General features: G+C 42.0%; 1 protein-coding gene across 2 annotated transcripts in view; it reads right to left on the minus strand.

Annotated features, from left to right (window-relative positions):
- Nucleotides 1–15,173, minus strand: part of mthfd1l (methylenetetrahydrofolate dehydrogenase (NADP+ dependent) 1 like) — a 90,652-nt gene that overhangs the window by 63,984 nt on the left and 11,495 nt on the right. For both annotated transcript variants that reach the window (XM_020455168.2, XM_020455167.2), the window contains exons 14-16: nt 14,165–14,239; nt 12,596–12,698; nt 499–575 (exon numbers count right to left, since the gene is read on the minus strand). In XM_020455168.2, coding sequence (XP_020310757.1) covers nt 499–575; nt 12,596–12,698; nt 14,165–14,239 — 255 coding nt within the window. The remainder of the gene's footprint in view (nt 1–498; nt 576–12,595; nt 12,699–14,164; nt 14,240–15,173) is intronic.

Below are 15,173 nucleotides of genomic sequence, written 5' to 3' on the forward strand. Positions count from 1 at the left end.
CATTTAGCCCTCATTAATACTGACAGTTACTGACACACCAACACACTTAATTGTGGAAGGCGAGGGGGGGTCTGTCTCTCTGTGTGTGTATATAGTGTGTACACGCCAGTCTTTGACTCCACGTCTCAACGATGTGTGTGCACATACTGTATGCACACCTGTTGATAATATGTGGAGTAACCAAAAATGTAATTTACCCCCAATTACAGTGTAAATGCTTGAGCACCGACCATTGAGCCAAACTGGAAGTAATCAGTAAATGAAGGTGTGTAAATGAGTGGTTGGTGGTACATTAGCCAAGACAATGGCCATTAAGATGCCTACATTTTTTATTTATGTATTTACTTTAAGCGACTGAGATTCTACTTGTAATGAAAAGCACCATATAAAAATAAATACATTATTAATCAGTGAGTTATCACTCAGGTCATACACATAATCACGTGGTTATAATGTACATAACATTTTAAAGATATACTGTACATAGATATAACATACCTCTCGCACATGTCCTTTCTCAGTGCTGGCCTGTCCTACAGTTATCTTCCTCAGGAAACGATCGTTGGTATCAACCACTACAAGACGGAAAAAACCAACCCCAAAAATATAAATATAGAATACTAATTCATACATTACATCACACTTAAGATTGCAAAAATCCAGGAACATTCCCAAAAAGACTCCTGGAATCAGGATGGAATAAGCACGAAATCCATGAATCTTCCAACCGGGATTCCTGGAAAACCTGGGATTTTTGCAACCCTAATTGCATAAATAAAAAAATAAAAAAGATTACATCTAAATTGGTGAGCCCCTTCAAAACGTCATGTTTCAGTGACATGTGGAAAACATCTGATAGAGGCCAGTTTAACGGTCATTCATAAACATGGACCAGGGAGAGCTTTTAAAACCTGCGTGACCCTCTGGTACACAGTATTGAGTCACGTCCTTTACAACCCTGGCCTGGCCTGTAAAACCCATTTGGACAGTAAAACAGTATTAAAACATGTGTATGAAGGGCCTGTAACTGACACACACGACCTAAAGAGACCTCTGGATGACCAGCGCCAGCCAAGAAAAAACACACATTTCTCAGACTGGAAATAAACACGTTCTCACAGACATAATTAAGACACATGCTCCCAAGTGGCGCAGCGGTCTAAGGCACTGCATCTCCGTGCTACAGGTGTCACTACAGACCCTGGTTTGATTCCAGGCTGTATCACAACCGGCCGTGATTGGGAGTCCCATAGGGCGGCGCACAATTGGCACAGCATCGTCCGGGTTAGGGTTTGGCTGGGGTAGGCAGGCTAAATAAAAATGTAAAGGCTAAATAAAAATGTAATTGAAAAAGTATAAATTGATAAAGTTAGGCCTATTCAATTCACTAAACATTTTTATTTAACCAGGTAGGCCAGTTGAGAACAAGTTGCAAATTTCAACTGCGACCTGGCCAAGATAAAGCAAAGCAGTGCGACAAAAACAACACAGAGTTACACATAAACAAACGTACAGTCAATAACACAAAGGAAAAATAGAAAAATCTATGCACAGTGTGTGCAAATGTAGAAGAGAAGGGAGGTAAGGCAATAAATAGGCTATAGAGGCAAAATAATAAACATTTTGCATTAATACTGGAGTGATAGATGTGCAAGTAGAGATACTGGGATGAGAAGGAGCAAGAGGGTAAGTAATAAATATGGTGATGAGGTAGTCGGGTGTGCTATTACAGATTTACTGTACCTGTACACAGGCAAGCTGCTCTGACAACTGATGCTTAAAGTTAGAGCGGGAGATATAAAACTCCAGCTTCAGAGATTTTTGCAATTCGTTCCAGTCATTGGCAGCAGAGAACTGGAAGGAAAGGCGGCCAAAGTAAGTGTTGGCTTTGGGGTTGACCAGTGAAATATACCTGCTGGAGTGCGTGCTACAGGTGGGTGTTGCTATGGTGACCAGTGAGCTGAGTTAAGGCTTGGCTTTACCTAGCAAAGACTTATAGATGACCTGGAGCCAGTGGGTTTGGATATGTAGTGAGAGCCAGCCAACAAGAGCATACACGTCGCAGTGGTGGGTAGTATATGGAGCTTTGGTGATAAAACGGATGTCACAGTGATAGCAAATTGGATGTAGTCTGAGAAGAGTGTTGGGGCTATTTTGTAAATGACATTGCCGAAGTCAAGGATCGGTAGGATAGTCAGTTTTACGAGGGTATGTTTGGCGGAGGCTTTGTTGCGAAATAGGAAGCAGATTCTAGATTAAATTTTGGATTGGAGATGCTTAATGTGAGTCTGGAAGGAGAGTTTAGTCTAACCAGACACCTAGGTATTGGTAGTTTTCTACATATTCTAGGTCAGAACCATCCAGAGCAGTGACGCTAACCTGGCGGGAGGGTGGGGGCAGCAATCGGTTGAAGAGCATGCACTTAGTTTTACTAGCATTTAAAAGCAGTTGGAGGCCAGGGAAGGAGTGTTGTATGGTGTTGAAGCTCGTTTGGAGGTTTGTTAGCACAGTGTCCAAAGAAGGCCAGATGTATACAGAATGGTGTCGTCTGTGTAGAAGTGGATCAGAGAATCACCCGCAGCAAGAGCGACATCATTGATATATTCAGAGAAAAGAACCAGCCCGAGAATTGAGCCCTTTGGCACCCCCATAGAGACTGCCAGAGGTCCGGACAACAGGCCCTCCGATTTGACACACTGAACTCGATCTGAGAAGTAGTTGGTGAACCAGGTGAGGCAGTCATTTGAGAAGCCAAGGCTATTGACTCTGCCGATAAGAGTGTGGTGATTAACAGAGTCGAAAGCCTTGGCCAGGTTGATTAAGACAGTACTGTGCAGCCGTCTCTTATCGATGGCAGTTATGATATTGTTTAGGACCTTGAGCGTGGCTGAGGTGCACCCATGACCATCTCGGAAACCAGATTGCATAGTGGAAAAGGTACGGTGGGATTCGAAATGGTCGGTGATCTGTTTATTAGATTGGCTTTCGAAGATTTTAGGAAGGCAGGATGGATATAGGTCTATAACAGTTTGGGTTTAGAGTGTCTCCCCTTTGAAGAGGGGGATGACCACGGCAGCTTTCAAATCTTTGGGGACCTCAGACAATACGAAAGACAGGTTGAATAGCCTAGTAATAGGGGATGCAACAATTTTGGCAGATAATTTTAGAAAGAGGGTACAGATTGTCTAGCCCAGATGATTTGTAGGGATCCAGATTGTGCAGTTCTTTCGGAACATCAGCTGTCTGGATTTGGGTGAAGGAGAAGCGGGTGGGTTTGGACAAGTTGCTGTAGGGGGTGCTGAGATGTTGGCCAGGGTAGGGGTAGCCAGGTGGAAAGCATGGCCAGCCGTGGAAAAATACTTATTGAAATTATTGATTATCATAGATTTATTGGTGGTGACAGTGTTTCCTATCCTCAGTGCAGTGGGCAGCTAGGAGGAGGGGCTCTTATTCTCCATGGACTTTAGTGTCCCAAAACTGTTTGGAATTAGTGCTACAGGAAGAAAATGTATATGTTTGAAAAAGCTAGCCTTAGCTTTCCTAACTGAATGAATATATTGGTTCCGGACTTCCCTGAAAAGTTGCATATCACGGGGGCTAATCGATGCTAATACAGAACGCCACAGAATGTTCTTGTGCTGGTCAAGGGCTGTCAAGTCTGGGGTGAACCAAGGGCTATATCGGTTCTTAGTTCTAAATTTTTTGAATGGGCCATGCTTATTTAAGATGGAGAGGAAAACACTTTTGAAGAGCAACCAGGCATCCTCTACTCACGGATGAGGTCAATATCCTTCCAGGATACCCGGGCCAGGTCGATTAGAAAGGCCTGCTCGCGGAAGTGTTTTAGGGAGCGTTTGACAGTAATGAGGGGTGGTCGTTTGACCGCGGACACAGTACGCACGCAGGCAATGAGGCAGTGATCGCTGAGATCCTGGTGGAAGACAGCAGAGGTGTATTTAGAGGGCAGGTGGGTCAGGATGATATCTAAGAGGGTGCCCATGGTTACGGATTTAGGGTTGTACCCGGTAGAATCCTTGATGATTTGTGTGAGATTGAGGGCATCTAGCTTAGATTGTAGGACGGCCGGGGTGTTAAGCACGTCCCAGTTTAGGTCACCTAACAGTACGAACTCTGAAGATAGATGGGGGTGGCAATCAATTCACATATGGTGTCCAGGGCACAACTGGGGGCCGAGGGGGCCTATAACAAGTGGCAACGGTGAGAGACTTGTTTCTGGAAAGGTGGATTTTTAAAAGTAGAAGCTCGAATTATTTGGGCACAGACCTGGATAGTATGACAGAATTCTGCAGGCTAACTCCGCTCCCTTTGGCAGTTCGATCTTGTCGGAAAATGTTATAGTTAGGGATGGAAATTTCAGGATTTTGTGGCCTTCCTAAGCCAGGATTCAGACACGGCTAGGACATCGGGGTTGGCGGAGGCTTCAAATGAGGCTTTTGCGGTTACAGAAGTCAATAAATGAGAGGGCCTGGGGAATGGGAGTGATGCTGGGGGCTGCAGGGATTAACCTCCATCACCAGAGGAACAAAGGAGGTAGGATAAGAGTACGGCTAAAGGCTAAAAGAACTGGTCGTCTAGTGCGTTCAGAACAGAGTAAAAGGAGCAGGTTTCTGGGCGCGGAAGAATAGATTCAAGGCACAATGTACAATGGTATGGTAGGATGCGAGTACAGTGGAGGTAAGCCTAGGCATTGAGTGACGATGTGAGAGGTTTTGTCTCTAGAGGCACCATTTAAGAGCATTATGACCTTGGAAACATGCATGACTGATTACATTTTAATGAAATAATGGAACATTAGAATGTGGAAGAGACTAAGTGCCAATAGAGAAGGTTAAGGTGAGTTCTTTAGGTCTCACTCAACAGTTTGTCTAAACGCCTAATAATGAAGGTTTAGGATGGGTTATTCTGTGGTTTATCCACCAAGACCACAGGAAATCACAGGAGTCCAACATCATCCTGTGCTTTAATTAAATAAAAACAGACGTGCACAAGCCATAGGCTGGCAGAAATACAGATGTGTGCAGACACACGCATATGTAGTAATACTGTTTTTAATCTTCTGGAAGCACACTCTTCAATGTGCCCTTTTGAGCCTGCGGAGTAAATACCCCATCAGGCATAACGCTGTTCAGGCTCCTGACAACCTAAAAACAACATTATTCCCAGAGGGGTGAAAAACTGTGCCCCCCACTCACCACACCCACAGCTATCTGGGTATCTGACTACTGCACCCATTTGGGGACTTGGAGGCATGAGTTAGGGGTGAATACCCATTGAGAGTAGACCTAGAAATCACTCACTACCTATGAATCCCAAGACCCTCCACCCCAGGGGTTCGTTTGGAAGATCTGGCGCCAGACAAGTGACTGGGATGATTTAAATTTGTCAGACATTTGACACATTTACTGGTCATCCATATGCATTAGGTGCGTAACTCATCGCCCCAAACAGCTAGCACCATCAAAACAAGGGATATTGGCCAAATTAACATGTCCTTAAAAACAGCCTATAACTAATTACAAAAACACTATTCCTTGTGTTTTGATCTGTACATATATATTTTTGAACCTTTATTTAACTAGGCAAGTCAGTTAAGAACAAATTCTTATTTTCAATGACGGTCTAGGAACAGTGGGTTAACTGCCTTGTTCGGGGGCAGAACGACAGATTTTTACCTTGTCATCTCAGGGATTCGATCTTGCAACCTTTTCGGTTACTAGTCCAACACTCTAACCACTAAGCTACCTGCAGCCAAACTATATAGCCTATTGTTAGCAAAAAAAAGAAGCCATATCTCAGACTAGCCAATAAAAATGAAAAGATTAAGATGGGCAAAAGAACACAGACACTGAACAGAGGAACTCTGCCTAGAAGGCCAGCATCCCCGAGTCACCTCTATAATTGATGTTGGGACTGGTGTTTTGTGGGTACTACTTAATGAAGATGCCAGTTGAGGACTTGTGAGGCGTCTGTTTCTCAAACTAGACACTAATGTACTTGTCCTCTTGCTCAGTTGTGCACCGGGGCCTCCACTCCTCTTTCTATTCTGGTTAGAGACAGTTTGCGCTGTTCTGTGAATGTAGCAGACAGTGTTGTACGAGATCTTCAGTTTCTTGGCAATTTCTCGCATGGAATAGCCTCCATTTCTCAGAACAAGAATAAACTGACGAGTTTCAGAAGAAAGTCCTTTGTTTTTAGCCATTTTGCACCTGTAATTGAACCCACAAATGGTGATGCTCCAGATCCTCAACTAGTCTAAAGAAGGCCAGTTTTATTGCTTCTTTAACAGAACAACAGTTTCAGCTGTGCTAACATAATTACAAAAGGATTTTCTAATGATCAATTAGGCTTTAAAAAGTATAAACTTGGATTAGCTAACACAACGTGCCATTGGAACACAGGAGTGATGGTTGCTGATAATGGGCCCCTGTACGCCTATGTAGATATTCCATTTTTTTTTTTTATCAGCTGTTTCCAGCTACAATAGTCAGTTACAACATTAACAATGTCTACACTCACTGTATTTCTGATCAATTTGATGTTATTTTAATGCACAAAAAAAGAAGCCTTTCTTTCAAAGATTAGATTACAGGAGTAACTCTGGTAGGCCTAAAACATCCTTCCCCACCTCAAGTTCAACTGTCAGAGTCAGGTTGAGTGCCGGTGCGAACTGCGTTCATATCGTAGGCCTGCAGTATAATAGGCCAATACCCACACTTTCAAACGTTTCTAAACTTTATTAGGGTAATATCAAAAGTCAAGCCAAGCCATTGTTTATAGGGAAAATACGAGAAGCGTATTATATTTCGGCAAACACAACATCACAGTTTAAACTTAATTTGGCCAAAGTAAATGGATAAAAAGAATGAAACAAACGTAAGTTTTGAACAGGCTATAACACAGCAATTACCAAGAAAGGCTAGTGCCTACCATACCCAACAAATGACAGCAATAGGCTAATGATATTTATTTTACAACAGGCCTACTGATAACCTCTTAAACTAAATAAGGAGCACACAATTAAAAAGACAGATCAAACTCTATCCAGCCAACGAAAATGTCAACAGAATTAAACAAAATAAGTCTAACATATTTAACCCTTGTGTTGTCTTAAGGGTCAAAAATGACCCGCCATTATGTTTAACAGCAGAGAAAACCCTCTAAATTATATTTTTTCAACTTGAAATTTGATAACTTTTCCTAGAGCGACCACAACATTAGAAAAAGTGAAACATTGTTCATATTTCCATTAAATCTGTACACCACCAGATTACAAAAGATCAGTAGTTATAAAATCAGTTACACACACACACGAAATGTAGATTGTGTGCAACTAATTGAACTCAGACTTTCTTGTGCATGTGCAGCATCTCCCCTCCCCTCCACGACAACACACAACAAAATAAAAACTATTTCAGACAAAATAAACATTTCTTGAAAGCATTGTTTACTAATGGGGAATGCAGTCAGAGGCTATAAAGGTGCTGCAGATGACAGTCCCCCCCAGTTCTCTCTTTGCTGAAGACACGAGTGCACGTTTCAGTGACCAACAGGTCAGAGATCTGATTTTTTCAGATGTCCAGGAGGAACATTTTTGTCAAAGAACAGCAAAATAACATGGTTCTTGTCACCATATGACAACCAGGGCAGGATGGTAGCACAAAATGTCATAAGGATGACCCCAGGGCCCACAAGACATGCAGTTGCCCAGGACCATCGCCTCAACATTCTACATGTTCATCACACCAGCCATCGATATAAAAAAATCATCCTGGAGATGACAAATTTGGAGTGTTTCTGTAAATATGGAGACAACTGGAAAAGGATGGATGAGATTGACCTGCGTGCCTACATAAGGCTGCTAATCTTAGCGGGTGTGTATACGTCCCGAGGTGAGGCTACATCTAGTATCTGGGATGCAGAGAGTAGAAGGGCGATTTTCCGTGCCACAATGCCACTGAAAGTCTTTCACACTTTCTCAAGAATGCTACGATTTGATAACCGAGACCTTCAAGATGTGTGAGAGACAAACTGGCGGCCATAAGAGAGGTCTGGGAGAAGTGGGTGGAGCGTCTACCATACCTCTACAACCCTGGGCCTGAAGTAACAGTGGATGAGCAACTGGTTCCATTCAGAGGTAAATCTGTAATATAAGTGATTTTCACTGTTCATTTTATTATGTATTGCTGTAATATTATTGATTTATGTTCTTCACGTTTTTGTTTTGTGTCTATCTTATTCTGATTGTTTATACACCTTGTGGGTGGGGGCAATGGTTTAAAAAAATGGGATTAGACTAGTATTTTGTGGTTGAATTCCTCTTTGTACAGTTTATAAGAATATATCACTGTTGCCAAAAAAGTTCAAGACTTGTTTCCCTTCAATAAAATGCATTCAAAACTACTTTCTGTAGGTTTCTGCTACTTTATTAGGCTATACAAGTGCTATCTATTGCAGTACCTTTAGCAATAATAATAATAATAATAATAATAATAAATCTCTAATGAAGTAAAGAAAACAATTATGACAGGTGTTGTGATAAAAACGATTGGTGTCCACTCTAGAGGTCGGCCGATTATGATTTTTCAACGCCGATACCGATTATTGGATGACCCACCAAAAAAAGCCGATACCGATTAATCGGCTATTTTTTTTAAATATATTTTGGAAAAATGTATTTGTAATAATGACAATTACAACAATACTGAATGAATACTTATTATAATACATCAATAAAATCAATTTAGCCTCAAATAAATAAAACATGTTCAATTTGGTTTAAATAATGCAAAAACAAAAGTGTTGGAGAAGAAAGTAAAAGTGCAATATGTGCCATGTTAGAAAGCTAACGTTTAAGTTCCTTGCTCAGAACATGAGAACATATGAAAGCTGGTGGTTCCTTTTAACATGAGTCTTCAATATTCCCAGGTAAGAAGTTTAAGGTTGTAGTTATTATAAGAATTATAGGACTATTTCTCTCTATACCATTTGTATTTCACATACCTTTGACTATTGGATGTTCTTATAGGCACTATAGTATTGCCAGTGTAACAGTATAGCTTCCGTCCCCCTCCTCGCCCCTACCTGGGCTCGAACCAGGAACACATCGACAACAGCCACCCTCGAAGCAGCATTACCCATGCAGAGCAAGGGGAACAACCACTCCAAGTCTCAGAGCGAGTGACATTTGAAACACTATTAGCGCGCACCCTGCTAACTAGCTAGCCATTTCACATCAGTTACACCAGCCTAATCTCGGGAGTTGATAGGCTTGAAGTCATAAACAGCCACTGGCAAACGCACAAAAGTGCTGTTTGAATGAATGCTTACGAGCCTGCTGCTGCCTACCATCGCTCAGTCAGACTGCTCTATCAAATCATAGACTTAATTATAACATAATAACACACAGAAATACGAGCCTTAGGTCATTAATATGGTCGAATCCGGAAACTATCATCTCGAAAACAAAATGTTTATTCTTTCAGTGAAACACGGAACCGTTCCGTATTTTATCTAACGGGTGGCATCCATAAGTCTAAATATTCCTGTTACATTGCACAACCTTCAATGTTATGTCATAATTACGTAAAGTTCTGGCAAATTAGGCGGCCAAAAATGTTGCATATACCCTGACTCTGAGTGCAATGAACGCAAGAGAAGTGACACAATTTCACCTGGTTAATATTGCCTGCTAACCTGGATTTCTTTGAGCCAAATATGCAGGTTTAAAAATATATACACTTCTGTCAATTGATTTTTTGGAAGCAATTGATGTTTATGGTTAGGTACACATTGGAGCAACGATACGCACCACATCGATTATATGCAACGCAGGACATGCTAGATAAACTAGTAATATCATCAACCGTGTGTAGTTAACTAGTGGTTATGATTGATTGATTGTTTTTATAAGGTAAGTTTAATGCTAGCTAGCAACTTACCCTGGCTTACTGCATTCGCGTAACAGGCAGTCTCCTCGTGGAGTGCAATGTAATCAGGTGGTTAGAGCGTTGGACTAGTTAAAACTTTTTATGGCTGGTGGGCAGTATTGAGTAGCTTGGATGAAAAGGTGCCCATTGTAAACGGCCAGCTCCTCAGGCTCAGTTGCTAATATATGCATATTATTATTATTAGTATTGGTATTGGATAGAAAACATAGATATCCCTCTAGTGGTGTGGGGGCTGTGCTTTGGCAAAGTGGGTGGGGTTATATCCTTCCTGTTTGGCCCTGTCCGGGGGTGTCCTCGGATGGGGCCACAGTGTCTCCTGACCCCTCCTGTCTCAGCCTCCAGTATTTATGCTGCAGTAGTTTGTGTGTCGGGGGCTAGGGTCAGTTTGTTATATCTGGAGTACTTCTCCTGTCCTATTCGGTGTCCTGTGTGAATTTAAGTGTGCTCTCTCTAATTCTCTCTTTCTCTCTCGGAGGACCTGAGCCCTAGGACCATGCCTCAGGACTACCTGACATGATGACTCCATGCTGTCCCGAGTCCACCTGGCCGTGCTGCTACTCCTGTTTCAACTGTTCAGCCTTATTATTATTGGACCATGCTGGTAATTTATGAACATTTGAACATCTTGACCTGAGGAATGATTATAAAAAACATTTGACATGTTTCTGTGGACATTATGGAAATCATTTGAAATTTTTCTGCGTTGTTGTGACTGCTCTTTCCTGTGGATTTCTGAACATAATGCCACAAACAAACTGAGGTATTTTGGATCTAAAAATAATCTTTATGGAACAAAAGGAACATTTGTTGTGTAACGGAGTCTCGTGAGTGAAAACATCCGAAGATCAAAGGTAAACTATTAATTTCATTGCTTTTCTGATTTTGTACTTAATGTTTTATCGGGCGATCGATAAACTTACACAAACGCTTGGATTGCTTTCGCTGTAAATTATAATTTCAAAATCTGACACGACAGGTGGATTAACAAAAGGCAAAGCTGTGTTTTCCTATATTGCACTTGTGATTTCATGAATATAAATAATTTATTGTATGTAGCACTATGCTATTCAGCGGTTGTTGATAACACTTATCCTGATATCGGGATTGCAGCCATAACAAGTTAACTGTAAGGTTGCAAGATTGAAGGTAAAAATCTGTCGTTCTGCCCCTGAACGAGGCAGTTAACCCACCGTTCCTAGGCCGTCATTGAAAATAAGAATGTGTTCTTAATTGACTTGACTAGTTAAATAAAAAGGTGTTAAAAAAAATATATATATTTATTTTTAAAATCGGCCAAATCGGTGTCCAAAAATACCGATTTCCGATTGTTATGAAAACTTGAAATCGGCACTTCCGATTAATCGGTCGACCTCTAGTCCATTCATTAAACGCAGTCTTTCTGCATTGTGAAGAGGGAAAACCCAGATATTCACAAAGTTTGTGATTAATGACAGGTTGTTTCCTCATGCAAAATAGATTTGAGGTTTAAAATTCAATTAATAAGCTGTTTAATTTTAGGGGTTTAGTGAAGGCGGGTCATTTTTGACCCTTAGGACAAGGGGAGTATTCAGAATGTTAAGACTACACAGGGGTTAAAGAACTGGTTTGGATTAATACATTGGCCTACAATAACAACAATGAAATACAATAATAATGACAAAACAAATTATTATAAATACTCCAGAATTGTATCCTAACTGAATAGCGAGTTGTACAGTAGCCCCCATTTAGCCACGTCAACATTCTTGTCATCTTTGTCCACAACCACTTTTCCATATTTAGGACATTCCGCTGGTAGCAGGGGCTCCAGACGAACATTTTCCCCTGGTGGAACTGTATTTCAGTCCGTGGCACCAGCCCATGATTTGGTCAAACTATTTTGTTTATTTTTTTCATGACGCAACAGGATAGTTATACAATCAGAAAACAGATTTTTTTTCTCCCAGGAAAGGAGAGTGTCTCGCTTGACACAGCAGCAGGTCCCAGCTAAAAAAGGTACAGGCAGGCAGACACCTTCATTACAGGAAACATGAGGATAATGTACTTACCTTTTGTCCAAATCATGGTTTCACCCTCCAAACTTTGTTTTAGTGAGGTTGATGAATGTGCAGCCAGCAACGACGCAACCAATCTTTTTTTTATTTTACTTGCCCAGCCAAGTGCGGCATGTAGCCTAGTGGTTAGAGCGTTGGACTAGTAACTGAAAGGTTGCAAGATCGAATCCACAAGCTGACAAGGTAACAATCTGTCGTTCTGTCCCTGAACAAGGCAGGTAACCCACTGTTCCTAGGCCGTCATTGAAAATAAGAATTTGTTCTTAACTGACTTGCCTAGTTAAATAAAGGTTCAAATATATATATTTTTTTAAAGTAAAGGGTTGGTGACTAAATGGTCACAGTCTGGAGTCCTGCCTTGTAAGCTTTTCACTATAGGCATACTCTCCAACTTTCATTTTAGGCCAAGGCTCCTTTCTTGCTTTCTCTCTCCCAGCAGCACAATTGGCCGGCTACAATTACAATTACCGGCTAATGGAAACCCTGCTCCACCCCTCAAATCAACACATTAACCAATCATGTGGGGGACCTGTAATATGGGAGGGGGGAATAACTGATTGGACAGGGTCCTACCTCTCTGCCAGGTGACCTTGGCGGGGTCGAGGTCGAGACGAACAAAGGAGCTGACCTCCTGGGGCGTGAGAGCACTGGGGTCAATCTCACTGATGCCCAAACGCTAGAGCAGGAGAGAGAGAGAAATGATAATGTCAACAACAGCTTATGAATCATGCAGTGGTAAAGCCAGCAGCATAGCACCTGCATCCCACTGCTGGCAGACCTCTGAAGCTAAGAAGGGTTAGTCCCTGGATGGGAGGCCAGATGCTACTGGAAGTGGAGTTTGAGGGCCAGTAGGAGGCACTCTTTCCTCTGGTCCCAAAAAAAGTATATCCCAGGTTAGTGATTGGGGTCATTGCCCTGTGTAGGTGTCCTGACTCTCTGTTGTCACTAAAGATCCAATGGCACTTATCATAAGAGTAGGGGTGTCAACCCCGGTGTCCTGGTCATAATTTCTGATCTGGCCCCTCATACCATCATTGCCACCTAATCATCCCCAGCTTCCAATTGGCTCATTCACCCCTCCTCTCCCCTGTAACTATTCCCCAAGCCGTTGCTGAGAATATGATCTGTCAACTTACCTGGTAAAAAAAGACCGTTCAATGAGGTCCAAAAGGCTTAATTTTCCGATCTCAGACATCTATCTCTTATCCTAGAATTTCCCCGTGATGTCTATCATATCACCTTTCCCAACTAAAGGTAACTGCCAAAATAAAGGAAACACTTGAGTAAATGAGGGATACAAAGTGTATTGAAAGCAGGTGCTTCAACACAGGTGTGGTTCCTGAGTTAATAAAGCAATTAACATCCCATCATGCTTAGGGTCATGTAGAAACATTCCCAGTAGTCCATTATTCTGGCTACCATGGCTAGAAGAGATCTCAGTGACTTTGCCCAGAGGGGTCTCAAAGGAGCATGGTGGTTAAAGGGTATGTGTGTCTTTGTGTGTCTCAGTCACCTGATCTCAACTCAATAGAGTGGGAGACTCTTGAACAGTGCCTGAGAGTGTTTACCATTAACAAAATACCAAATTATGAAATTTCTGGCAGCAGACAGGCTGATCTTTCATTTATGTCTAGTCCTAGATTTCCTTCATTAGACAATTCTTAAGAGACTCCTCCAGTACTTCTCCCTCAAAGCTCTTCCACTCTCTCGGTTTCCCTCCCTCTTCCACATATCTTCAAACAGATAAATATTTCACATCCTCCTGAACTTCACCACTCAAGTATTCCTCAAGTTGTGTGTTTGTGTCTCTGAGGCTGTGTGCTGGTTCGGAGGACCTCACGCCTCCATCTCCTATCGGTTTGTTATGGTTTAACAGTAAGCCGGACTGCTATCAACACTCCTATAAAAGATCTATGGTAAACCATAGAGTCCTATGTTACTCTAACTGTAATCCAAACAGATGAGTGGTGATGTTGAGGGGATAGTGCTGCAGAGTGGGAGGTACTATGAAGGGACTTTGGACGACCAGTATATCAACTCACCGAGGCCACCTAGTGGAGGCCTTAGGGACATAACTGGGCGAGGTAACTGAACAATAGCCAGTACACATAGGACCTTAGGCAGTGAATTGGGTGGACTTACACGTAGCCTGGAAATCTGTATGGGAGAGAAGCGCCTGACTCCATTCACTGAGGGGACCAGTCTGCTGTACAGAGCCTGGAGAGATGGAACCATAAAAGAGAATATATCAAGTGGTGATTTCATAATTCATACACAATATGGAAGTTAAATGGGTCCTGTGACAACATTGTGATCTCACTAGTGTCACATTTAGGCATCGAACAATGCTTTGAAGGGATTTGCATGGAAGAACTTCTTTATACACTGACATATCCCTCCTATACGATGTTCACCTAATAAGGAATTCCCCTCGTCCACAAATTGGGGGAAACGAACATGCTTTCCCATTAAACCCCAGTGTAAAAGAGACAACTTAGTTATATGGAAATAACAAAACACGCCGAAAAGCTGGAGTGTTGTTCAATGTACATGTAACCAGGGCAAAAGTCTCGACGTACGAGTTGCAATGCTCCAACAGAGTAATAGAGCCTACGAGAAGAGCCCTGTGGTTTCAGGCTACTCGGCATGGGAGATTGTGGGGAACCGGTGTCCAGGTAGGCTACAGGTAGTTGTGCGTGGAAAACCGGTATACCATAGGAAAGACATTTAACTCGTTTAGTATAGTTCGTTTAATGCCTCACTACTTGCATCTGTATAGTACGTTTGTTTGTGCTGTTGGTCATGGCTAGCATAACGGCTAGCATAATGTTCCGGTCGCATGGCTGCTAGCACCGTCAAGAAAGGGGCATGAGTCCCTACAATATTATGTTTTTTTAAGTAGTGAAAACGCTCGGGAACAGGCGATGTTGAAAAGCAATCTTCAGACATGTGCTTTTCTTAAATGTAGTTTTATAATTGTCTTAAACAAGCAGACAAGAAAATGGAGTTCGAACGTTGCGGCTATCTAATACTACTGGGAATACACAAACTATTTACATTGTGATGTCAATATCATTTTTAGGACAACTCTGCATTCTGATGGCATAACTCTCCATTGTGATGTCAGAATCACTCTGAATTATGACATCAC

This window comes from Oncorhynchus kisutch, linkage group LG21 (genome assembly GCF_002021735.2).
Source record: "Oncorhynchus kisutch isolate 150728-3 linkage group LG21, Okis_V2, whole genome shotgun sequence".
In the NCBI taxonomy this organism is placed as follows: domain Eukaryota; kingdom Metazoa; phylum Chordata; class Actinopteri; order Salmoniformes; family Salmonidae; genus Oncorhynchus; species Oncorhynchus kisutch.